At 45.0% G+C, this 24570-nt stretch overlaps 1 protein-coding gene across 1 annotated transcript in view; it reads right to left on the bottom strand.

Moving 5' to 3' along the window:
* CDHR3 (cadherin related family member 3) overlaps positions 1-24570 on the bottom strand; it is a 99105-nt gene that overhangs the window by 55581 nt on the left and 18954 nt on the right. Inside the window, exons 6-10 of the mRNA XM_030216752.1 lie at positions 21344-21495; positions 13298-13487; positions 11117-11288; positions 9139-9241; positions 4257-4355 (exon numbers count right to left, since the gene is read on the bottom strand). Of these exons, the coding sequence (XP_030072612.1) occupies positions 4257-4355; positions 9139-9241; positions 11117-11288; positions 13298-13487; positions 21344-21495 (716 nt within the window). The remainder of the gene's footprint in view (positions 1-4256; positions 4356-9138; positions 9242-11116; positions 11289-13297; positions 13488-21343; positions 21496-24570) is intronic.

The raw sequence follows: 24570 nt of genomic DNA, 5'->3' as shown, positions 1-24570 counted from the left end.
GACATTGGGCAACCCTGTCGAGTTCCCCTCTGTAAAGGGAAGCTCTCTGTAAGTGTACCATTGATCAGTAGCCTGGCCATTGGGGCAGTGTAGAGCGCTCTAATCCAAGAGATGTACGGCCCTATAATACCGAACCGGTTTAAGGTCCAGAATAGGTATTGCCACGAGATACTGTCAAACGCTTTTTCCATATCTAACCCCGCAATTACTGCCTGCCCTCCCTTACCTTTACACTCATGGACAGCTAAAAGAGCCCTCATAATGTTCATAGAGGCGTAGCGTCCTGGGACAAAGCCTACCTGATCCTCATGCACCAAACAGGGGACTATCCCATTCATGCGTTTAGCCAATATAGCTGCCAAAAGTTTATGTCTTGGTTAAGTAGTGATATGGGGCGGTATGAGCCCACCTGGGTCACATCCTTACCCGGCTTTGGTATTAATACTATGTGGGCCATATTATATTGTATAGGTAGCCCCTTTTCCACTATCCCGTTAAACCATGCTCCCATAGGGCCTGCTACCAGGTCTGCGATCATTCGATAGTACTCTGGGCCATAGCCGTCCGGCCCTGGCGCCTTAGTCAGTTGTAAAAATTTGATAGCTTGTCGGATCTCCTGCTCTGCAATGGGGCCATTTAAGGTCTGCAATTGCTCGGGCGTTATCGTAGAAAGGTGAATATCTCGAAAAAAACCCTCACAAGCCTCATGGTCGAAGTCTCGAGCCCCGTACAAGGAGCTATAATATTTCACAAATTGTTGTGTGATGTGCTGCTCTTTAGTGTACTCTCTACCAGCGTCATCTCTGATAGTGGTAATGATTTGCCGCTTGCGGTATGGTCGTACCAGGTTGGCTAACAATTTCCCCGCCTTATTTCCCCACTTGAATAACTTAAAACGTTGGAAGTATATGTCCCTCTGTGCTCTTTGTGTCAGGATGTTATCTATCTGGCGTCTGACCTCTGCCATTCGAGCCCGGTCTGAAGCGTTCATAGTACTCGTATGTGCCCGTCTTAATTTGTGGAACTCATTGGACAGCTGCAACAGATCTGCCTCTCTCCTCTTTTTCCTCCCTGCCGTGTATGCTATTATATGACCCCTCATCACTGCCTTTGAGGCCTCCCAATATGTGCCTGCGTCAACATCCCCTGTTTGGTTGTACGCTTGATAATCTAACCATTTGTCTCTTAAGTATTCCCGAAATTCCCTGTCATGATATAGTGAGGAAGGAAACCTCCACACTCGCTCCCTCGTCCCCTCTGTAAAGGATACCGTCATAGTGACCGCCGAGTGATCACTGAGTGCGCAGTCCACTATGTGGACATGAGAAGACCGGGAAAGCAACGAAGGAGTGGTAAGGAGGTAATCAATCCGGGAATAGGTATTATGGGGATGAGAATAAAAGGTGAATTCACTGTCATGTGGGTGCAAGAGCCGCCATAGATCCACTAGCCCCAATTCAGATGTTAAGAAGTTGATCCCCTTGCTATCCCAATTCCCACCTCTCAACCTCCGGGGCTTACTGTCTACTGTCTGATCAGCCACGAAATTAAAATCTCCCCCCATCACTATGTGGCAGTCTGGGAAAGGCGCCACCCTGGCCACTAAGTCTGCATAGAATCTTTGGGAATACACATTGGGCCCGTAAACATTGCACAGTAAGAAACTCTGGCCCCATAGGTCACCCAGAACTAGCACATATCGCCCTTCCTTGTCCGATATCACTTTGTGGGTGGTGAAAGGCAATTGTTTGTGTATTAAAATAGCCACCCCTCGCTGCCTGGAATTATAGGAGGCATATTCTACTTCCCCCACCCATCCCCTTCTAAGTTTTTGGTGTTCTTTTGCAGTTAAATGAGTTTCCTGAATAAATGCTATGTCTGTTCTCTCTTTTTTCAGCCACGAAAGTACCTTGGTTCTCTTAACCGGGGAATGCAACCCGTCCACATTAAGCGTGACCACTTTCAAATTAGCCATCATCACCACACATAAGGGCACTCTCCAAAGCCATACTAGCATCAATCCCGCCAGTCTCCCAGCTGGACCGGCAGGTTCCCACTCTCTGATTCTCTTGCATTACTCCATCTTCATTCTCTTCATCCTGTATCCTAATCTGTAGGATACGCTTTATGTGTGCTATCTTTACTCCCCCCTCCCCCGTGCCCTTCTCGTGCATACCCATACATCCACCACATGCATACATCCCCTCACCCACTCCCCCTCCCTTCCCCTCCCGCCCTCTGTCCCCTGCCCTCCCATCCCTCCCCTCCCCCCTCTTCCCCCCCTTCCTCTTCTTCTTCATCCTTCACCTTCCTAGAATCTTCTCAGCAGCTCCCCTTCCCCCGCCCGTCATAGATCTTAATTACTCAAATCCCCTCCCACCTGTGATAAAGTTACCTTCCCATTTCTGAACTTCCAGTAACATAAGGGAACCCCCAGTCAAATAACAACCCTTTCTATCCCCCAACTTCTCCCCGTTTAAATCTATAATTAGGAACTCAACCCAACAACAGTAGCAAACAAACCTATCAACAGCAAGAGTTCAAGTTCTTTATCCCTATGGTGCCTCAGGATCCTCAATATGTCACATCGTTTCTTGCAGAAATCTTTCTAGCTCTCATTGCTCTGGCTTTCTCACCCCTCTTGTGCTGCCGCGGTCATCTTGCGCAGAAACTCTTGAGCTTCCCCCACCTCCTGCACAAGGATTGTCTGTCCGCCTTGCCATATACGCAGTTTAGCAGGGTACATAAGCGCAAATCTCACTCCCTTCTTATGAAGTGCAGAGCACGTGGGCGCCATTGCTCTCCGTTGCGCTGCTACACGTGCAGAGTAATCGTTAAACAACAGCAGTCGATGATTCTCATAATCCACTCTTCCCTTCATTCGAAATGCTTTCATGATCCGTTCTTTTGAAAGCCAGTTGGTATAGTGGGCTATAGCAGTGCGCGGTCTGGTGTTAGTGTCTCCCTTGACCCCCATCCGATGGGCTCTGTCGCAACAGAAGGCGCTTGTAGCTTCCTCCAAACCCAGCGCTCGTGGTAACCAGGAGTCAAAAAACTGGTACAGCTCAGTGCCCGCTACCGCCTCAGGCAAGCCGATCACGCGGATATTATTCCGGCGACTACGATTCTCCTGCTCCTCAATCCTCTCTCTGAGTTCTCCCGCCTCTTTCTGCAACGCGGCAACCAGGTTCGCCGTGGCCCTCGCTTCCTCCTCGCCTGTTGTTATGCGCTGCTCCATCTCTTGGATTCGTTGAGTATGGGCGTCAAATTTTTCGTGGATTTCCTCCACTGCTGATTGCAACTTATTCAGTCTGTCAGCTAGTGCCGCCGATACTGATCTTGTGATTTCCTGCACCCATTCCGCGCTCTGCACTAGCGTCGGGGGCGGGAGCGAAGCTGGGTCTGGGCTCGGGGCCTTTTGCGGCGTCGCCATCTTGGCTTGATTCAGGGTCCGCGTTATCTTTGCTTTTCGTTGCCCTTTTGTGGGCATACCTCAGTCACCCGGCGTTCTCAAATGCGTCTGGGGGTACTTTCTGCACCTTGGTGAGCAGGTATCAGCGTTTATCCCGACCGGATCTATGTATTTTTTAGCAGTTTTTAGCAGGTTTCAGGGGAGCTGCTCAGATCCACGTCTTCCTAGGAAGCAGGCATCACGTGACCCCCCACCATTTGTAATTCTATTACCCGGAAATGGCAACCGCCATTACGGCAAATGTAAGCCACATTGGTGGGAAAATGTGGGATACAAATGCTACAAATAAATAAATAAAATTAAAGTCACAGCTTATTTTCCTGTCAGCATTAATGTTATTATAGACATCGTGGTTTGTGCAATTGACACATTGCTTCTATGAGACTGTGAAAATTGTTATTCATAATGAGCTGTACTGATTGTTTTGACTCCTGGAGCAGGCGATTCTGTGCTGAAATGCAGATCTGCTTCGAGTCTATTCAATTGTATTTTAAGGACTTATTAGTGAGAGTTGAGTCTATTCAATTGTACCTTAAGAAATGATTGAGAGTTTATCTGGAAGAAATTGTATTTTAAGTTCCTGTTAATAAATTCGTTTTTTGTACCTTTACCCTTGTGTTGGAATTGAATTGGTCCTCCCCCACCTCTTTCTTTTTTTATTGTGTTTTTTTTTTTTAATTGGGGGATCACCTTCTTCTCTTTTCAGTTTCTGATATTCAGTGTCACAGTGGGTCAAGCAGCAAAATAATTACAGTGCATTTTATATAATTTTCTCATTACTTACCTGGATTAAGTTCTGAAACATTAAACACATATGATGTGCTGTTGAAGACAGGTGGATACTCATCCACTTGTAAAGTTTTGACGTAAACATAGATTATTTCTAGAATAATATAAAATAAAGATAAATAATATAATATAAAATAAAGATATATAAAAATAAAATATATAAAAAAATATAAAATAAAGTAGCTCTGATTTGCTTTGCTTCAAAAAGTATTGTTAGTGAATTTGCAGTCCTTATGGTCAAATAATTAGCACCTTGTAAAACTAAAAAGAAAGGAGTATAAATTATTTACTGTCTGAATATCATTTTTATTCTCAAGTCCATCAAGATTAGAATTCAGTTCAAGTTGTACTCACTCATAGCCTAAGAACTGAGTCAAAAACTCCTTCTGTATTCATACATGAGGGGAAGGGGAGCATTCTGTATAGGTCGTCTAAATTTAGGCATTCAGTTTTGCATGATAATATTCAATAATTGGATGGGAAATTAAAGGGAATACCATGGGATCATATTTGGCTCACTTTTTTATAGGTTGATGAGGGGATGGTGAGTTACAGGCTTATTTTCGAAAGTGATCGTCGGCGATCTTCCGACATAAATCGGGAGATGGCCGGCGATCTCTCAAAAGCGGCGAAATCGGTATAATCGAAAGCTGCTTTTTTGACACCATTGCTGCTTTCCTGTCGCTGAGCTGGCAAAAGTCCACGGGGGCGTGTCAGCGGCGTAGCGAAGGCAGGACATGGGCGGGCATGGGCGTGGCTACCATATGGCCGGCTTTCGCAGATAATGGAAAAAAAGTGGCGTTAATCAGTATTTCGCTGGTTTTACTTGGTCCTTTTATTTTCACGACCAAGCCTCAAAAAGGTGCCCCAACTCACCAGATGACCACTGGAGGGAATGGGGGATGACCTCCCTATACTTCCCCAGTGGTCACCAACCCCCTCCCACACTAAAAAAATAAAAATCTTTTTTTGCCAGCCTGTATGCCAGCCTCAAATGTCATACCCAGATCCCTGACAGCAGTATGCAAGTCCCTGGAGCAGTTTTTAATGGGTGCAGTGCACTTCAGGCAGGCAGACCCACGTCCATCCCCCCCCACCTGTCCACCTGTTACACTTGTGGTGCTAAGTGTTGAGCCCTCCAAACCCCCCAAAACCCACTGTATGCACATGTAGGTGCCCCCCTTCACCCATAAGGTTTATGGTAATGGTGTAGAATTGTGGGGAGTGGGTTTGGGGGGATTTGGGGGGCTCAGCGCCTGGGAGCTATTTGTGTATTTTAAAAAATTTTTTAGAAGTGCCCCCTAGGGTGCCCGGTTGGTGTCCTGGCATGTGAGGGGGATCAGTGCACTACAAATGCTGGCTCCTCCCATGACAAAATGCCTTGGATTTCACCGGGTTTGAGATGGCCGGCATTTTTTTCCATTATCGCTGAAAAACAAAACCGGCGATCTCAAACCTGGCGAACTCTGGCATTTGGCTGGGCCAAACCGTATTATCAAAAGCAGTGCTTTTTTTGTAGAAAAAAAGGTGCCGGTACTCATTATGGGTGGGGTCACCACATATGGCTCCACCCCTATGATAGCCACACCCACATTAGCCACACCCCTTATACCAGCTATGGCGCATATAAACATACATCAATGAAAATATTATAGTAGTATAGAAGAAAAAATAATGTGATTTTTTTTCATTAGAAATAATTTCTGTAAGCTGTTATAGCTCCAGTATACCCAGTGCAAAGTAAGACAGCAGATGTAAGTTCTCAAATTGGACATATTTCAAACACTAAAATGAAAATAAAAAGATTTTTTCTACCTTTGTTGTCTGGTGACTGTTTTTCTTTCCATATTGGTCCCAGTCTCTGATTCTGCTGCTCTCTATCTGTTCCCTTAACTCCGTTTCCAGGGCTTCCTTTCCATTTATTTCTTTCCATTTATTTCTTTCCTTTCCATTTATTTCTTTCCGCCTTTCTCCTTTATTTTTTGTCCTACATCCGTAAGTAAAAGCTGGGTCCTCCGCAGACACCGTCCAGTGGATCCAGCTTCTGCCTATTTTCTTCATCTATGTGCAGATTTTCTCCTCTCTTCCTTTCTCCTCATCTCATCTCTCACTCTTCCCTTTCCTTCATCCATGTCCAGCATTTCTTCTCTCTCCCTTCCCTCTCCTCCATCCATGTCCTGAAATCCTCCTCTCACCTGCCCCCCTCCATCCACCCATGTCCAGGGATTCCCTTGGCTCCCCTGCCCCCCTCCAGCCATCCATACCCACCCCGCGATTCCCTTGGCTCCCCTGCCCTCCTCTCCAGCCATCCATACCCACCCTGCAATTCCCTTGGCTCCCCTGCCCCCCTCCAGCCATCCATACCCACCCAGTGATTCCCTTGGCTCCCCTGTCCCCCCCTCCAGCCATCTATACCCACCCCGTGATTCCCTTCGCTCCCCTGTCCCCCCTCCAGCCATCTATACCCACCCCGCGATTCCCTTCGCTCCCCTGTCCCCCCTCCAGCCATCCATACCCATCCCATGATTCCCTTTGCTCCCCTGCCCCCCTCCAGCCATCTATACCCACCCAGCGATATCCTTCGCTCCTCTGTCCCCCCTCCAGCCATCCATACCCATCCCGTGATTCCCTTCGCTCCCCTGCCCCCCTCCAGCCATCTATACCCACCCAGCGATATCCTTCGCTCCTCTGTCCCCCCTCCAGCCATCCATACCCATCCCGTGATTCCCTTTGCTCCCCTGCCCCCCTCCAGCCATCTATACCCACCCAGCGATATCCTTCGCTCCTCTGTCCCCCCTCCAGCCATCCATACCCATCCCGTGATTCCCTTTGCTCCCCTGCCCCCCATCCAGCTCTCCATACCCATCCCGTGATTCCCTTTGCTCCCCTGCCCCCCTCCAGCCATCTATACCCACCCAGCGATTCCCTTGGCTCCCCTGCCCCCCCTCCAGCCATCCATACCCATCCCGTGATTCCCTTCGCTCCCCTGCCCCCCCTCCAGCCATCCATACCTACCCCACAATTCCCTTCGTTCCCCTGCCCCCCCTCCAGCCATCCATACCCATCCAGTGATTCCCTTGGCTCCCCTGCCCCCCCTCCAGCCATCCATACTCATCCCGCGATTCCCTTCGCTCCCCTGCCCCCCAGCCATCCATCCCCACCCCGTGATTCCCTTCACCCCTTCCCCCCCAGCCATCCATCCCAACCCCGTGATTCCCTTTGCTCCCCTGCCCGGCATCTATACCCACTCTGCGATTCTCCTTGATCCCCTGCCTCCGTCGCAGCTGCCATAGTGAAAGGCCGTCAGCCTTCCCTTCATTTCATGTCAGTGTCCTGCCTTCTTCTGATGTCATTGCACGAGGGCGGGACACGACAGGAAATGAAGGGAAGGCTGACGGCCTTTCACTACGGCAGCTGTGACGGAGGCAGGGGAGCAAGGAGAATCGCGGAATGGGTATGGATGCCGGGCAGGGGAGCGAAGGGAATCGCGGGGTGGGTATGGATGGCTGGACGGGGGGCAGGGGAGCGAACGGAATCATGGAATGGCTGGAGGGGGAGGGCAGGGGAGAGGATGGGGGGGGGGGGGGGAAAGGTGCCGGTACGCCGTACCGTTGCGTACCGGCACAAAAAAAGCACTGATCACAAGAAAAGATGGCCGGCCATCTTTTTCAATAATACGGTTCCGGCCAGCTGTTGCGTCACCGCCAAAATAGATCACCGGCGCCGTTCGATTATGCCCCTCTTAGTTAATTACCAAGGGCCTCGTTTACAAAGCCATGTTACCGATTCTCGGTGCGGCAAATGAGAGGAAGCCCATTCAATTCCTATAGGCTTCCTCTCATTTGCCATGTAGGAACTGCTAGCATAGCTTTGTAAAAGAAGCCCCAGGTTTGCTAAGGGAAATTGTTATAAGGATCTGTGTTCAGCTGAAATTTCTACCAAGTAGGCCAGTTTTATGGTTAATACAACTTATCAATTCCCTTTATAATTTTATAAACAAATAATTTAGGGCCACTTTTACAAAGGTACACTAGCATTTTTAGTGTGCACTAACCATGTAGATGCCCATAGGAATATTATGGGCATCTACATGGTTAGCAAGTGCTAATTTTTAGTGCATGCTAAAAATGCTAGTGCACCTTTGTAAAAGACCGCCTTAGAGAACTCTCCACATAGAACCATTAGTATTCTCATTGTAAACTGGATCCCGATTAGCATAGGAGTCCTTACCATCTAATAAATGTTAATTTGTACAGTGCTGCGTAACCCTAGTAGCGCTCTAGAAATGTTAGGTAGTAGTAGTAGTAGCAGTAAGGGCTTCCACAGTAATGGCCACATGCTTATTGAAGAGATGGTCCAAAAGTACACAGAGTCAGGTACAATCTTTAATGAGAAAGGACCCGACACGGGCCGTGTTTCGGCGCCCAACTGCGCCTGTCTCAGGGGTCGAACTGCAATGGGCCTTGTCAAATTTTCTAGCCGACTACCAGATTACGTCCAATCGCTATTGTTGTTCTTCTGAGAAACAAACCGCCAAAAAACCCCAGATTGTACCATTGCTCCAGTTCTGGAGGCCCTTTTGTGCTTTTTTCGTGCCACATGCTAATTGAGAAATTAGCATGTAGCCATTACAGGAAAAAATACAAATGCAACCATTTTACTGCCATGCTAAAAGTGGCTACAGCGTGTGATAAACCCATGTGCTGCAAATAGCACCAGCCATTTTTGAACGCAGCTTAGTTAAAAGGGCCTTTATGTATGTAACCTGTAGCTTCCCTCGTCTTCTGAATTGGATGGAGGATCTGTACCACCTGAACAACAAACTCTTTATATCACCTAGATAATGGTAGATAAGAAGAAACAAATATAATGCTTACTTTTATAATATGGATAGGCAATGTCTTGGACCATTACTGTCAATGAGTATTGATTTCCAAGTGCTAGATTAACTGGGTCCTCAAAATTCAGATCTGCATTTACCTAGGTTAAAATCAAACATGTTTCCATGTGTTAATAGGGCTCTCTTTAGCCAAGTCATTAGACTAATGGAGTCACAGTTGGGCATGTAATGGAACGTGTTACCCATATCACGAGATCAAGAGCCAGATGCACAGAACTTCTCTTAATGCAGGCATCGGTCTTTCTACAGGTTTGGTTTTCAAAATATCAGTACAGAATATTGACAAGAGACACATCAACATATAAGAATTCTATCTAAATTGCAAATTTGGTTATCTTGAAAACCAGCCCTGTTTGTGGTTCATATTTTGGAGCCTGGTCTAAGTTGGAATCAGCGAGTCATACTTTTGCAGACCTCTGATTGAAATCAGAGCATGACCCCCATTTACACCCATTGAGCTAGATCACATATGACTGGGTAATAATCATGATTTGATCTATAAAAAGCGTTGGATAGAATGCATATGTAAGACTTAAAAATTGAATTTTTGTATTACATTAATTAAAACAGATTTGCATCTGGAATCTGAAAGCTGTTTCATAATCATTGTTAAAAAATGGGTGTGGGGTGAGGTAGGGGCTGTAAAGGGCCATAGAGGAGGAGGGTTACAGAGAGCTCGAGGTGATGGAAGACGGAGAGGAACATTCATAGACAATAATTGTTCTGACCTCTGACAGCCTTTCCTTGGTTGTGATGTGGCTCTGGGGTGAGTGTGACACTTTTTTCCTGTTATGCTCACTGCAGAGTCACATTAGCAATGCATTATGGTGGGTGTAGTTATAGGGCAATGTGATTCCACTAGCTTGTCTGTTTAGAACCGTCATATGATTGGTTATGTTGTTGCTAGTTGGTAGGCTCAGTTCCCATTGGTGGGTTTCCCCCCTGCTTACTGGGTCAGAGCGTCTCCTGTTTTATTCCCTCTAGTCATGAGGTAGCTGCCATTTTGTAAGACAGTTCAGAACCCTTTCTTGTGTTACCCTTGGTTAGTGCACTTAGTTTTTACCTTGAAGGTTGCTGAAAAAGGGCATTGTACACCATCCTGCCAGCTCTGAGCTACTGCTAATCTCAGTACCACGGAGACTCTGTGCCAGTGGGGCAGAACCTCTGATCTGCAGTTAACTGTGAGTAAACATTGTTATTCAAATAATGGACTTTTCAGAGAGATAATGAGGCTTATTTTCAAAGCACTTAGCCTCCCAAAGTTCCATAGAAACATATGGAACTTAGCCTCCCAAAGTGCTTTGAAAATATGCCTCAGAGTCTCCAGATGTGAACTGGTGTGCCAAGGTTATACGGCGGGATATAAGACTTATAGCAACAAGTCTTAGAGGCCTGCACAATAATAAAGTTAGCACTTCTTTTCCCATGGAGTGTCTATGTTCTACCAGCTCTAATATGCAATGAATTTGGATGTATCACCTTGCACACAGACCACAAAAGTGACACCCCCAGCTCTTGCTATAAAGGGTGTGCCAATATTTTGATGACAAGAACCTACACAAATGACCAGATAATGGCATATATGCATGTATGTGTGTACACTCATCTGTAAATGCTAATATTCTGAGTACATGCTATTGTATAAACAGGTGCCTAAGTGATGGACATACACATGGGCAGAGTCTGGGTGGGGGGGGGGGGAGGCACATCTAGGCACAAGTTTTAACATCTGTTCTACAGCTGGTGTAAGTGTGCTTAAAATATAGGTGTGTATGTTACTTGTTATGTTAGTTTTCTATAAAAGAAAATAGGCCCCTAATTTTCTTTCTAGAGCAGGCTCCATATAGGCACCTTCTAGGTGCCTAAAAATAGACACCCCTTTACAGAATTGCTTTTGTAATTATTGTAGCTTCAAGATAAAACATAAAAACGAACAAGCAAACGAACCAACCAACCACTATTCTTCCCGAGCCAGGTGATTCCAGTTTAAATCGCTGATTTTCTCCAAGACCAGACAACCCAGTGAAGTTGAACTGACTATACTGGTGTTCCACATCAATGTCGTTGCAGTTCCCTGCCAAATCCAGAAGAAGCCTACCATTCAATTCATTTTCGGGCACTGTAACGCTATAGAGAACACATTAATACCTTAGATTACTCAAACGCTCTCACTCCAGGTACAATTTTTAACCCCAGTGGGCCAATATTCAGCAGGTGTCTATCTGAGTAGTCATCTGGATAGATTATGCAGATAAATTTAGCCAGATGTTCAGTGGGCTTAAGCAGACAGCCAACCACTGAATGTAACCAGATAAAATTAACTGGATAAACTTATTCAGTTAACTTTTGGACAGTTATTTGAGTGGACTACTTATCTGGTTACATTTAGTCAGATTGCACTGATATTTGGCATTATCTGGCTAGACTAAAGCCACAGTCCTGGAAAGCCTCGGGTGCTGCCTCAAGGTAAGTGGATGAATTTTATCCGGTTGATCAGTTGGCTGGACAAAATTTAACCAGTCTCCTTGGTGGGATTTTTGAAGTCAAAGATTTGTGCTGGTAACTTCTGAAGTTATCAGAAGAAACCTTTTGAGTATCAAAACCCTTGATGTTTACATCCAAATACAGGGCTTCAAACCAATGAAACAGTTACCTCCTGACATTAGAGGGGTATATTCTCAGTGTGCAGCTATACCCCCACTACCACAACTTTATACAGCAATAATATTAATTTGCTCTACACATTTTAAATTAAAAATGTCCAATGTTAGAAAGGACATATAAATGGGACTTCAGATATCCAGGTTGGGATATCTTAAGTTCTGCTAATATGTTAGAACAGGATCTACCAGTGTAGAGCCTGCTCAAAAATATAGAGAAAAATGGACGTCTATGTGCTGGTTACATGCATCATGAACATCTATTTTAGAAACATGGATGTCTATTTATCAACGAGGTAAAATAGGAACATGACCGTCTCTGTGGCAGCACATGAACGTTTATGTTATGAAAGGGCAGCATCAATGTTCATGTGATGGGAACATAAACTTCTATGCCAGTCAGTTTAGAAACGTAGATGTCAATGTTCCAGACACTGTCACAAAGCCCAGTGTCCCTCTCACTATCGGAGGTACATCAACCACTTGGGGATTAAAGAGGTAAACTCCCCTAATCCCTACAGTGGGGAACTGCTCGATAGGAGCACTTTCCTGACATCTAGATGTTCTGGACATCTAGATGCCCATCTTTCTAGATGTAGACATTCATTCCCTTTCTGAAATGGGATATAAACATCTATGTCTTGAGTCCTGTCATAACATGCTCAGTTCTTCACTTTTAAACATCTATATATCAGCTCTGTAATATTGGGATTTAGACATTCAAGCACTTTGGATGTCTAAATGCCAGTTTATGGACACCTAAAACATAAATAGCACTTCTAAAATACACACCCTTAGGTAATGAGTAATCTTCAGTCCCAGATTTTGTCACTATTAGTGTTCTGAAGAAGAAAGTGAGTAGGGCCAGAACTGAGGCTTGGAAAAATAAAACAAAACAAAACAAAAAAACAAAACCCCTGAAAAACTGTAAATATTCTGCATGGTGGAATTAATTTAAGATTTGTACCAGAGCTGTACTGAATAGCATATTTTACTATTCAGCTGAATACGAATAATGAAAGATATTATTCGGCTGAATACAAATACTGAATACGAATAATGGACATTGAGCTTTAACACAACAAATAATAAAAGAAGCAACATGAAATTAGAGATCAAGAGTTTATTTCAGTAGGATTTAGCACAGCAGAGCCCCGGATTATTTGCATTCATATTTAAATCACTATTCGACCGAATCAAATTGCATACGAATATTCAGTACAGCCCTAATTTATACTAAATTTAAGGTTTGTTCAAAAAATCCACAAAAAAATGCTGTAAATCATTTTGTATTCACAGTGTAGACACAATGTCATGTTTCTTAAAGCACTAGTTTGGTCTAAGTCAATCTTTTAGCATAGAAAACTACATAGGTAAGAAGAAGGGCATATAGCACTTGGGCCCAAGCCTTAAATCTGTTTTCCTGTTTTGTAACACGTCAATGTGGTTTAATATAGTCAAAGTAATTAAACATACCTGAAGGCATACTTGGTACAAACTGGTGGGTTATCATTGATATCTTGAATCATGATTGTTAGTAGAAGTCTGTCAGATGGATCAACATAGAGACTGTCTTGCACAACAATTATCAACGTAATGTTAGGATCTTGCCTGAATGGGCTAGTGTCCCGGTCGATTATATTTCGAATCTGAATCACACCTGTGACTAATGGAAAAACAAGGAAAATCTTTTCTTAGACAATGAGGAATCAGCTGGCTGCAGGACCTGCAGTACTTGGCATTGTTTATGTAAAGCCCTTGGGCTTCTGCTAGAGCAGCCATTCCCAACTTAGTCCTTGGGATACATCGGGTTTTCACGACATCCACAAAATATTCAGGGATTCGTTTTAGCATCTACATTATTCAACATATTCTTGGCACCCCTCCTAACACTGCTTCAATCACTAGACTTTACAGTGTATGTCTAGTGACGTTCAGGTTCTGTATATCATCAAGCCCTCTGACCCTCTGCAGATCATTGATATAAATCACAAGTTATCTTACATCACATCCTGGCTTACAGATAATAGGCTTGCTCTGAATCCCAATAAGTCTTAGGCTATTGTTTTTACTGATTATTCTGACAAGACCATTGCACACCCATGCTCCTTTGCTCAGTCCCAGTTCCATTAGTTGATAGTACTAAGATTTTAGGAGTAATCATTGATAACTCCCTAACATTCTCTTCACAAATCTCAGCAGTAATCAAACGTTCATTCCACAAGCTCAGATTGATTTGTTCTTTAAGATCAGTACTACAACCTTCAGCATTAAATATTCTTTAGTGATCAGCCAACTCGACTATTGCAATGCTCTCTACAAAGGAATCAAGGTCAAGAAACTTAAACGTCTTCAAATAATACAGAATACAGTTATCAAACTTATCACTGGGCACAGGAAATGCAACCATGTTACAACGCTACTGAAGGAAATCCACTGGTTACCAATCATACATCACATCACATATAAAATACTCCTCTTAGTACATAAAATTATGATTTCTGGTGAACCCCTATCTCTCACCTGATATCTAACTCCATACTGCCCATCTAGAACATTTAGATCATCACAACTAAACCGACTCATCGTTCCCTCTTTCAGAGAAATCATTTATGATACCACAAGATGATCCATCTTTTCGGTTCTGGGTTCGGAGCTCTGGAATCTGTTACCACAACAATTCAGACTTGAAACACCCAACAAAAATTAAAGAATGAATTAAAAACATTTCTTTTTTACTGATGCTTACAAATGCTAGTGGGGTGTGACTGGTGTGAACCTGGACTACACAGTTGTCCCTATAGAAACATAGAAACATGATGGCAGATAAAGGCCATATGACCCATCCAGTCTGCCCATCCTCTGTAACCCCCAATTCTACCTGCTCCTAAGGAATCCCACATGCTTATCCCATGCCTTTTTAAATTCTGGAACAGTCCTAGACTCCACCACCTCCATCGGGAGGCCATTCCATGCCTCCACCACCCTTTCTGTGAAATAATACTTCCTTAGGTTACTCCTAAGCCTATTCCCTCTTAACTTTGTCATATGCCCCTCATTCAAAGGCTCTCTTCCTGTACATAAATGACCTTGAGATATTTAAACATTTCTATCACTCCTCCTCTCTCCCTCCTCTCTTCCAGTGTATACATGTTGAGGTTCATAAGCCTGTCCCTATAATCTTTGCATTCAAGACCGTTTACTAATTTCGTAGCCGCCCTCTGGACCGACTCCATCCTGTTTATATCTTTCCATAGGTGTGGTCTCCAGAACTGCATGCAGTACTCCAAATGGGGCCTCACTAGAGACTTATACAATGGCACTATCACCTCCTTTTTCCTGCTGGTCATGCCTCTTTTTAAGTACCCAAGCATCCTTCTGGCTTTGGCCGTCGCTTTTTCTACCTGTTTGAAAGCTTTAAGATCATCAGACACAATCACCCCCAAGTCCCCCTATACTGTAACGTTCCCTCGGATTTTTGCGATCCAAGTGCATGACCCTGCATTTTTTGGGATTAAACCTTAGTTGCCAAATATTGGTCCATTCCTCTAGCTTCGCTAGGTCTTTCCTCATGTCATTCACACCCTCCAGGGTGTCCACTCTGTTGCAGAGTTTAGTATCATCTGCAAAGAGACAAACCTTACCAGACAGCCCCTCCGCAATATCGCTCACAAAGACGTTAAAAAGAGCCGGCCCTAGGACCGATCCCTGCGGTACTCCACTGACGACATCCTTTTCTTCAGAGCAAGCTCCATTTACCACTACCCTCTGTCTCCTACCATTCAACCAATTTTTAACCCAATCCGTTACTCTAGGTCCCATACCGAGGGCACTCAATTTATTTATAAGTCACCTATGCGGAACCGTGTCAAAGGTTTTGCTGAAATCCAAGTATACCACATCAAGCACCCCTTCCACATCCAACTGTTTGGTCACCCAGTCAAAGAAGACAGTCAGATTCATCTAACACAACCTGCCACTAGTGAAGCCATGCTGCCTCAGGTCCCACATTCCATGTAGTTCAAGAAAACTCACAATCCTCCTCTTTAGAAGCGTTTCTATTAGTTTACTCACCACCGAGGTCAGACTGACAGGTCTGTAATTCCCAACCTCCTCCTTACTTTCACTCTTGTGCAAAGGAACCACATCCGCCCTTCTCCAGTCCACCGGGATCACTCCAGTTTCTAAGGAAGCATTGAAGAGGTCCGTCAGCGGAGCCGACAGAACTTCTCCGAGATCCTTAAGCACCCTTGGGTGTATCCCATCAGGCCCCATTACTCTGTCTACTTTTAGTTTGGCGAGCTCCTCATGAACACAGTCCTCCGTAAATGGGTCTTGGTCTACCATACATCTATCCCCTTTAGCCTTTGTTTTCTGCAGCCCTACCCCCCCGGTCTTTCATTCGTGAACACAGAGCTGAAATAATTGTTAAGCAGTTCAGGTTTACCCTTATCATCTTCCACATATTTCTCTCCTTCAGCTTTGAGCCTCACAATGCTATTATGGCACTTCCTCTTGTCACTTACATATCTGAAAAAGGTCTTGTCCCCTAATTTTAACGTATTTGCTATCTTTTCCTCTATTTGCCGCTTCGCTTTCCTGATAGCTTTTCCAGCTTCTCTTCGCTTATTTAGGTATTCATGTATTTCCCTCCCCCTTCTCTAGTACTCAAATTGTATTTTCCTCCATCTCTACCTCTGAAGTCATTTTCTTTCTTCATCTCTCCCCTTCTATTTTAGATTGTACACTGCTCAGACATTTACTTGATGAATGGGATAGAAAGTTCTCAATAACTTGAGGTTGAGAGGTGGTAGATTTAGGAGTAATGTTAGGAAATTCTTTTTCATGTAGAGGGTGGTTGATGCCTAGAATGTTCTCCCAAGGGAGGTAGAGACAAAAACGGTGACGGAGTTCAAAAAGGTGTGGGATGAACACAAAGGATCTCTAATTGGAAAATGGATGGTATAACCCCCTCCCAAACTTAAATGGCTGCATGTGTGTGAATATTACTACTACTACTTATCATTTCTAAAGTGCTGATAGACGTACGCAGCGCTGTACACTTGAACATGAAGTGACAGTCCCTGCTCGACAGAGCTTACAATCTAATTAGGACAGACAGAGAGAACAAACAAGAGATAAGGGAATATTAAAGTGAGGATGATAAAATAAGGGTTCTGAACAAAGTGAATAAGGGTTAGGAGTTAAAAGCAGCATCAAAAAGGTGGGCTTTTAGCTTAGATTTGAAGATGGCCAGAGATGGAGCTTGACGTACCGGCTCAGGAAGTCTATTCCAGGCATATGGTGCAGCAAGATAAAAGGAATGGAGTGTGGAGTTAGCAGTGAAGGAGAAAGGTGCAGATAAGAGAGATTTACCCAGTGAACGGAGTTCCCAGGGAGGAATGTAGGGAGAGATGAGAGTAGAGAGGTACTGAGGAGCTGCAGAGTGAATGCACTTATAGGTCAATAAGAGGAGTTTGAACTGTATGCGGAAACGGATAGGAAGCCAGTGAAGTGACTTGAGGAGAGGGCTAATATGAGCATAACGACACTGGCAGAATATTAGTCATGCAGCAGAATTTTGAACAGATTGAAGAGGAGAGAGATGGCTAAGTGGAAGACCTGTGAGAAGCAAGTTGCAATAGTCTAAGCGAGAGGTCATAAGAGTGTGGATGAGGGTTCTGGTAATGTGCTCAGAAAGGAAAGGGCTAATTTTGCTGATATTATAGAGAAAGAAATGACAGGTTTTTGCAGTCTGCTGAATATGTGCAGAGAAGGAGAGGGAGGAGTCGAAGATGACCCCAAGGTTACGAGCTGATGAGACAGGAAGGATGAGTGTGTTATCCGCAGAAATAGAGAAAGGGGGAGGAGGAGAGGTTGGCTTAGGGGGAAAGATGAGAAGCTCAGTCTTGGTCATGTTTAGTTTCAGATGGTGCTGAGACATCCAGGCAGCAATGTCAGACAGGCAGGCTGATACTTTGGCCTGGATTCCTGCTGAGGTTTCTGGTGTGGAGAGGTAGATCTGGGAGTCATCAGTGTAAAGATGATACTGAAAACCATGGGATGAGATCAGAGTATCAAGGGAAGAAGTATAGATGGAGAAAAGAAGAGGTCCCAGGACAGATCCCTGAGGTACACCAACTGACAGTGGGATAGAAGTAGAGGAGGATCCACTAGAGTATACGCTAAAGGTACGCTGGGAGAGATAAGAAGAAAACCAGGAAAGAACAGAGCCCTGAAATCCAAGTGAGGACAGCTTATAAAGGAGTAGGCTGTGATCAACAGTGTCAAAAGCAGCAGATAGATTGAGAAGGATGAGGATAGAATAGAGACCTTTGGATCTGGCCAGGAACAGATCATTGGAGACTTTAGCAAGGGCTGTTTCAGTTGAATGAAGGGGGCGAAAGCCAGATTGAAGTGGATCAAGAATAGCTTGAGATGAAAGAAAGTCAAGGCAACGGCGGTGATCAGCATGTTCAAGTATCTTGGATAGGAAAGGGAGGAGGGAGATGGGGCGATAGTTGGAAGGACAGGTAGGGTCCAGTGAAGGTTTTTTAAGGAGTGATGTGACTACGGCATGTTTGAAGGCATCAGGAACAGTCGCAGTGTACAGTGAAAGATTGAGGATATGACAGATAAAAGGGATGACAGTAGGAGAGATAGTGTTAAGTAGATGGCTGGGAGTAGGATCAGAGGAACAGGTAGTTGGTTTCGAGGAGGAAATAAGATGTGTAGTTTCCTCTTCAGTGATTTTGGAAAAGGAAGAAAAAGAGGCAGGGGTTGGAGGGTTGAGAGAATAGACTAAGGGAAGGAGAGGTGGAGGTGACCTGGTTGAGAATTCAAGTTTAATCTTGTGAATCTTATCATGAAAGAACTCAGCCAGAGTCTGGGGGGAAAGTGAAGGAGGGGTTGGAGGTGAAGGCACTTTGAGGAGAGAGTTCAGTGTGGCAAAGAGATGTCGAGGGTTTGAACCAAGAGAATTTGTCAACTGGATGTAATAGTCCTGTTTGGCAAGTAAAAGAGCAGACTGGAAGGAGGTGAGCAAGAATTTGAAATGTATGAAGTCAGCATTGGCACAGGATTTCAGCCAAAGGCGTTCGGCAGAGCGGGCACAGGAACATAAGTAGCGGATTCTAGAGGTCAGCCAAGGCTGGGGTTTGGTACGTTTTACAGAACGGGGAATGGGAGGAGCAAGAGTATCCAGAGCAGAGGAGAGAATAGTATTATAGGAAGAGACAGCCTCATTGACAGACTTGGTTGACATAGTGGTAGAGAAGAGATTAGAAACATTGGAGGACAGAGTAGAAGGGTTAATAGCCTGAAGATTCCTAAATGTATTGGTTAAGATTGGACGGGACTGGGGAGGAGGGTGTTTAAGTGTGAAAGTTATCAGATGATGGTCAGAGAGGGGAAGAGTTGAGGCACAGAAACTGGAAAGTGAGCAGTTTGAGGAGAGGATAAGATCAAGACAGTGGCCATTCTGGTGAGTGGGGGCAGTGGAGCACAGTTGAAGATTGAAAGAGGATGTTAAAGCAAGAAACTGTGAAGCATAAGAGTCAGAGGGATCATTAGCATGAATGTTAAAATCCCCAAGAATGAGGGAAGGAGATGAAGGTTCAAGAAAGAAGGAAAGCCAATCATCAAAGTCAGTGAGAAAGGAAGAAAGGGACTTATCAGGGGGTCGATAAATGACTGCTACTCAGAGAGGCAGAGGAGCAAATAGACGGATGGAGTGGACTTCGAAGGAAGAAAAACAGTGAGACTGAGGTAGAAGAAGAGGTTGAAAACTACAAGAGGGTGAAAGTAGTAGCCCGACACCATCTCCGCGGCCAACCGGGTGAGGAGTATGGGAGAAAAGATAATCTCCATGGCATAGGGCTGCGACTGAAGCAGAGTCTTCAGGGTAAAGCCAAGTTTCAGTTAGGGCAAGCAGATGGAGAGTACGAGAGATAAAGAGGTCATGGATGTAGGAAAGTTTGTTACAGACAGAGCAGGCATTCCACAGAGCACAAGAGAAAGTCAGGGAAGGAGGGGGGAGGAGAGGAACAGAAATTAGATTGGTGATATCACGGTGTGACCTGCACAAATAGGATGAGAGCTGATGTGGAGGACCAAGATTGGGATTAATGTCCCCAGCGGAGAGCAGGAGAAGGAGCAAGAGAAGACGGAGAAGAGTAGGAGAGGTACGACGACAGCGATGAAGGCGAGATGTACTCAGATAGAAAGGAGATGGATGAATGGAAGGAAGGAGATGTTCAAGTTTGAGAGCTGAGAAAAAGGAAGAGGAAAAAAGAGATGGTGAGATGATGAATACAGAGGGTGGACAATGTGTTCCTGCAGTGTACAGTGGTTTAAGATGGAGAAACAAATTAGGAAGGGACAGTACCAAGAAGAAAAAGTGTACTGGAGCCATAAGTAGTAACTGGGAGAAAAGTAAATGTAAAGAGAAAAATGCCCCGGCATGCGGCACCTAGAGTGGAGGCCCTGAGTGGATCGGAGTGGACCTGGAAGTCACCCCGGATACAGCTGTGAGGAAATGCAGAAGGGCTGCAAGTCCTCCACAGCACCTGGTGGGAGTGCTGGCCACCTAGAGCGGAGGCCCTGAGTGGATCGGAGTGGGCCTGGGAGTCACCCCGGAGAAGGCAGGATATGCAGATGAGCTGCAAGTCCTTCACAGCACCTGAAAGGCAGCCGGTGGTAGAGCTGGGCACCTCTCAGCTGAGGAAAGGCTTACCTGGGGTTAGGCCGAAGCCAGCATTCCTCCCCCTGAGGGTCGCCTCAGGGGGAGTTGTGCTTAGATGGCAACTCCAGCTGTGAAGAACTAAGGCCAGTGCTGGGCAGACTTGTACAGTCTGTGTCCTGTGTATGGCAATCTGGTTTAGGATTGGGTTGGAGAGGGTTTCAACAGTAACTTTGGTAGCTGGAACATGAGGACAGGGCCAGGCAAACTTTTATGGTCTGTGCTCCACAAATGAGAAGATGGATTTGGATACGCCGGAGTGAGCTTTGATGGCAACTCCAGTAGTTGGAACATAAGGACATCGCTGGACAGATTTCTATGGTCTATGTCCCAGAAATGGCAAAGAAAGACCATGATCAAGTATCTTATATCACATTCATTGTTGGTTTAATTATGAATTGATAATGAGTGTGACTGTTGGGCAGACTGGATGGACTGTCCAGGTCTTTATCAGCCATCATTTACTATGTTACTATGTAATATTCAGGTGGCTAACCAGATAACTATCCTGATAAAGTTAGGATAACAAGAAGGCCATCCTAGCTTTATTCAAGTTCTTCTCTGGATAGTGGTGTTGTTTATGGCTGAATCCAGATATTTGGTTCTGGTCACTATCCTGATGGCAGTGCTGAACATTTCCACTTAATTCAGACACAGGAACTGGGGTTATGTTAGATATTGCCTTGATTTATATGGTGAGGCCCCTGCTCCCCAATCTTAGACATGTTTAAGGCAAGTTCATAAAAATACAAAATGAGGTATCAGTGATATATTCGCCTTACACTGATTGATTGTGAAGTAGTTAGTTGGCGTATTGAAACTGTAGAACAGGGTGCTTATAATACCATCAGCATCTGGGTCCACAGCTGTCACATTGGCAATGACAGTCCCCGGCTTTTCTTCCTCAATAATATGGTAGAATAACACTTTTGGTCTAGAAGACACAAAGCCATGTGAACAAAAGATACATGGACACCTAGATTCCATATTCACAACATGAAGGCTATGTCTTGATAAACAAATCACATGTATTTTTCTTAGGCACAGAAAACGCGGCTCTTGCCATACTCCTTAGGTATTTCATAGCACAATCATTACCTTTTATTTTGTATTCAGAAAAGACTACATAGATTTATCTGCTTTGAAAAAAAATCACTAATGGGGTTTCTAATATAAACATGTAACGTGATAGTGTATCTAGAGAAGACAGAGGTGGAGTTATGATTACATGGGTCCTTTGCAGGCTAGAGCAGCATGGCCCTCTGATAATGTCTTCCAAGGGAGTGTCTCCAATGACTCAGTCAATAAAATCCTGCACAATTCCCATTCTGATTGGGAACCATGCAGGCTTGAGTTTATTTATTTGAATTTAGGTCACACCTTTTCATGTATAACTCATGGTGAGTTATTTTGACCCCAGAAGGCATATAATCCAGGTTTATACCTAAGGCAATAGAAGGCAAAGAGGGGCATAATCGAATGGGGTGCCCAAGTTTTCCTGAGGGCGTCCTCGCAGGACGTCCCCACGTAGGGGCTGGGAAGCCCGTATTATTGAAACAAGATGGACACCCATCTTTCGTTTCGATAATACGGTTGGGGATGCCCAGATCTTGAAATTTAGGTCATCCTTAGAGTTGGTCGTCCCTAGACTTGGTCATTTCTGATTTTCGGCGATAATGGAAACCAAGGACGCCCATCTCAGAAACAACCAAATACAAGCCCTTTGGTCGTGGGAGGAGCCAGCATTCGTAGTGCCGTGGTTCCCCTGACATGCCAGGACACCAACTGGGCACCCTAGGGGGCACTGCAGTGGACTTCATAAAATGCTCCCAGGTACATAGTTCCCTTACCTTGTGTGCTGAGCCCCCCGACCACTCCCCCCCAAAAAACCACTACCCCCAACTGTACACCACTACCATAGCCCTTATGGGTGAAGGGGGCACCTACATGTGGGTACAGTGGGTTTCTGGTGTGTTTTGGAGGGCTCACATTTACCACCACAAGTGTAACAGATAGGGGGCGATGGGCCTGGGTCCACTTGCCTGAAGTGCATTGCACCCACTAAAACTGCTCCAGGGACCTGAATACTGCTGTGATGGACCTGAGTATGACATTTGAGGCTGGCATAGAGGCTGGGACAAAATATTTTTAAAGACGTTTTTTGAGGGTAGGAGGGGGTTAGTGACCACTGGGGGAGTAAGGGAGGTCATCCCCGATTCTCTCCGATGGTCATCTGGTCAGTTTGGGCACCTTTTGCCTTGGTCGTAAGAAAAACAGGACCAGGTAAAGTCGTCCAAATGCTCGTCAGGGATGCCCTTTTTTTTCCATTATGGGTTGAGGACGCCCATGTGTTAGACACACCCAAGTCCCGCTTTCGCTACGCCTCCGACACGCCCCCGTGAACTTTGGTCGTCCCTGCGATGGAAAGCAGTTGGGGACACCCAAAATCAGCTTTCCATTTTACCGATTTGGGCGAACCTGTGAGAAGGACGCCCATCTTGCGATTTGTGTCGAAAGATGGGTGTCCTTCTCTTTCGAAAATAAGCCTGATAAGCGAAGTACTACTACTACTACTACTACTACTACTATTAAACATTTCTATAGCACTACTAGACTTATGCAGTGCTGTACAAATTAACATGAAAAGACAGTCCCTGCTCAACATAAGTACACATGCCTCTTACAGAAAGGACATCTGAGTAGTAATGCAAGTAGGTAGAAGCTCTCCACAGAGAGCAATGTTAACGTGGTTTAAAGTAAGTTGAAAAAGTATTAATGAGCTGCTTTGCATGCATTTGCATGTGATACAACTCATTTACCATTCTTGACAACAATTCTTTTATTGTACATCAATTATAATGCTAATGTGTGTGTTACCTTTGATCTGTTAATATATTATTAATGAGTCTTAGATACAAAATTAGGCATTTGACTTGTATTATGGTTACTGCTCAAAGCTAATGTAATTTATATACTCAAAATACCAACCTTCTTTCTTGTTTGAATGCTAATTTGCATACTTGGATATGTTTGTTCACTTTAAAGGAGAGAGGTTTTGGCTTCCAAAAGATAATGAAAAATGAAAATATATAAAGGATGGCACAAAATAGCGGCTATCCCCCAATATTGAGCTGGCAGTGGTCAGTGTTTTTTTAAACGCTGATCATCACTGGCTAAATTATTCCCCAAAATTCAGTGCCAGGCCATGTCCGGGAACCAGCACTGAATATTGGCAGATAATTTGGGGCAGGCAGGCTGCCAGAGCTTATGCGGGCCTGGCCGATATTCAGCAGGGGCTGCATAACTCTTATACAGCCCCTGCTGAATATCAGGCCGGGCCACATAACTTTTTTATTGTTTTTCTTTAAAAAAAAAAAAAAAGAAGTCCCTGATCCCCATCTCGCTCCACTGCCAATGTCCCTTCCTTCCCTCCCCCAGTCCGCATTAAGACCCTGACCCCTCAAGAGCCACCAACCACCTACATCCCTGGTGGTCCAGTGGGGTCATTGGGGGCAGGAGCGCAGCCCCCTTGCTCCTGCCCCTTGTGGCACTTCTGTAAAATGGTTGCCACAACCTGCAGCCATTTACTGAGATGCTGCAAGGGACAGAAATGAGAGGGCTGCGCTCCTGCCCCCAACGACCCTGCTGGACCACCAGGGATGTAGGTAAGCCCGGGGGCTTACTTTCATGGTTAGGGGTGGGGGGTCTTGCAGGGAGAGGGTCTTAATGTGGACTGGGGGAGGGAAGAAGGGAAAGAGGGGACATTGGCAGGGGGGGGGGGTAGGGGATTGGGGACTTTTTTCATGAAAAAAAGTTATGCAAGTGCCACTCTGATATTCAGAGCCAGCACCCACATAGCTAAGTGACAAGAACCGTCCTAAATGAAGATACTTAGCTATGTGGGTACCGGCACTGAATATTGCCAGCACCTGCATAACCTGGGTTCTTCCTCAGTGCCGACCCCAGTGCTGTCCCAGACCTGCCTACTTTTTGTTTGGGCAGTCTCAGG

The sequence above is a fragment of the Microcaecilia unicolor genome, chromosome 10 (genome assembly GCF_901765095.1).
Source record: "Microcaecilia unicolor chromosome 10, aMicUni1.1, whole genome shotgun sequence".
NCBI classification, from domain to species: Eukaryota; Metazoa; Chordata; class Amphibia; order Gymnophiona; family Siphonopidae; genus Microcaecilia; species Microcaecilia unicolor.
The sequence above is the reverse complement of the archived record's forward strand: the minus strand, read 5'-3'. Positions and strand labels throughout refer to the sequence as shown.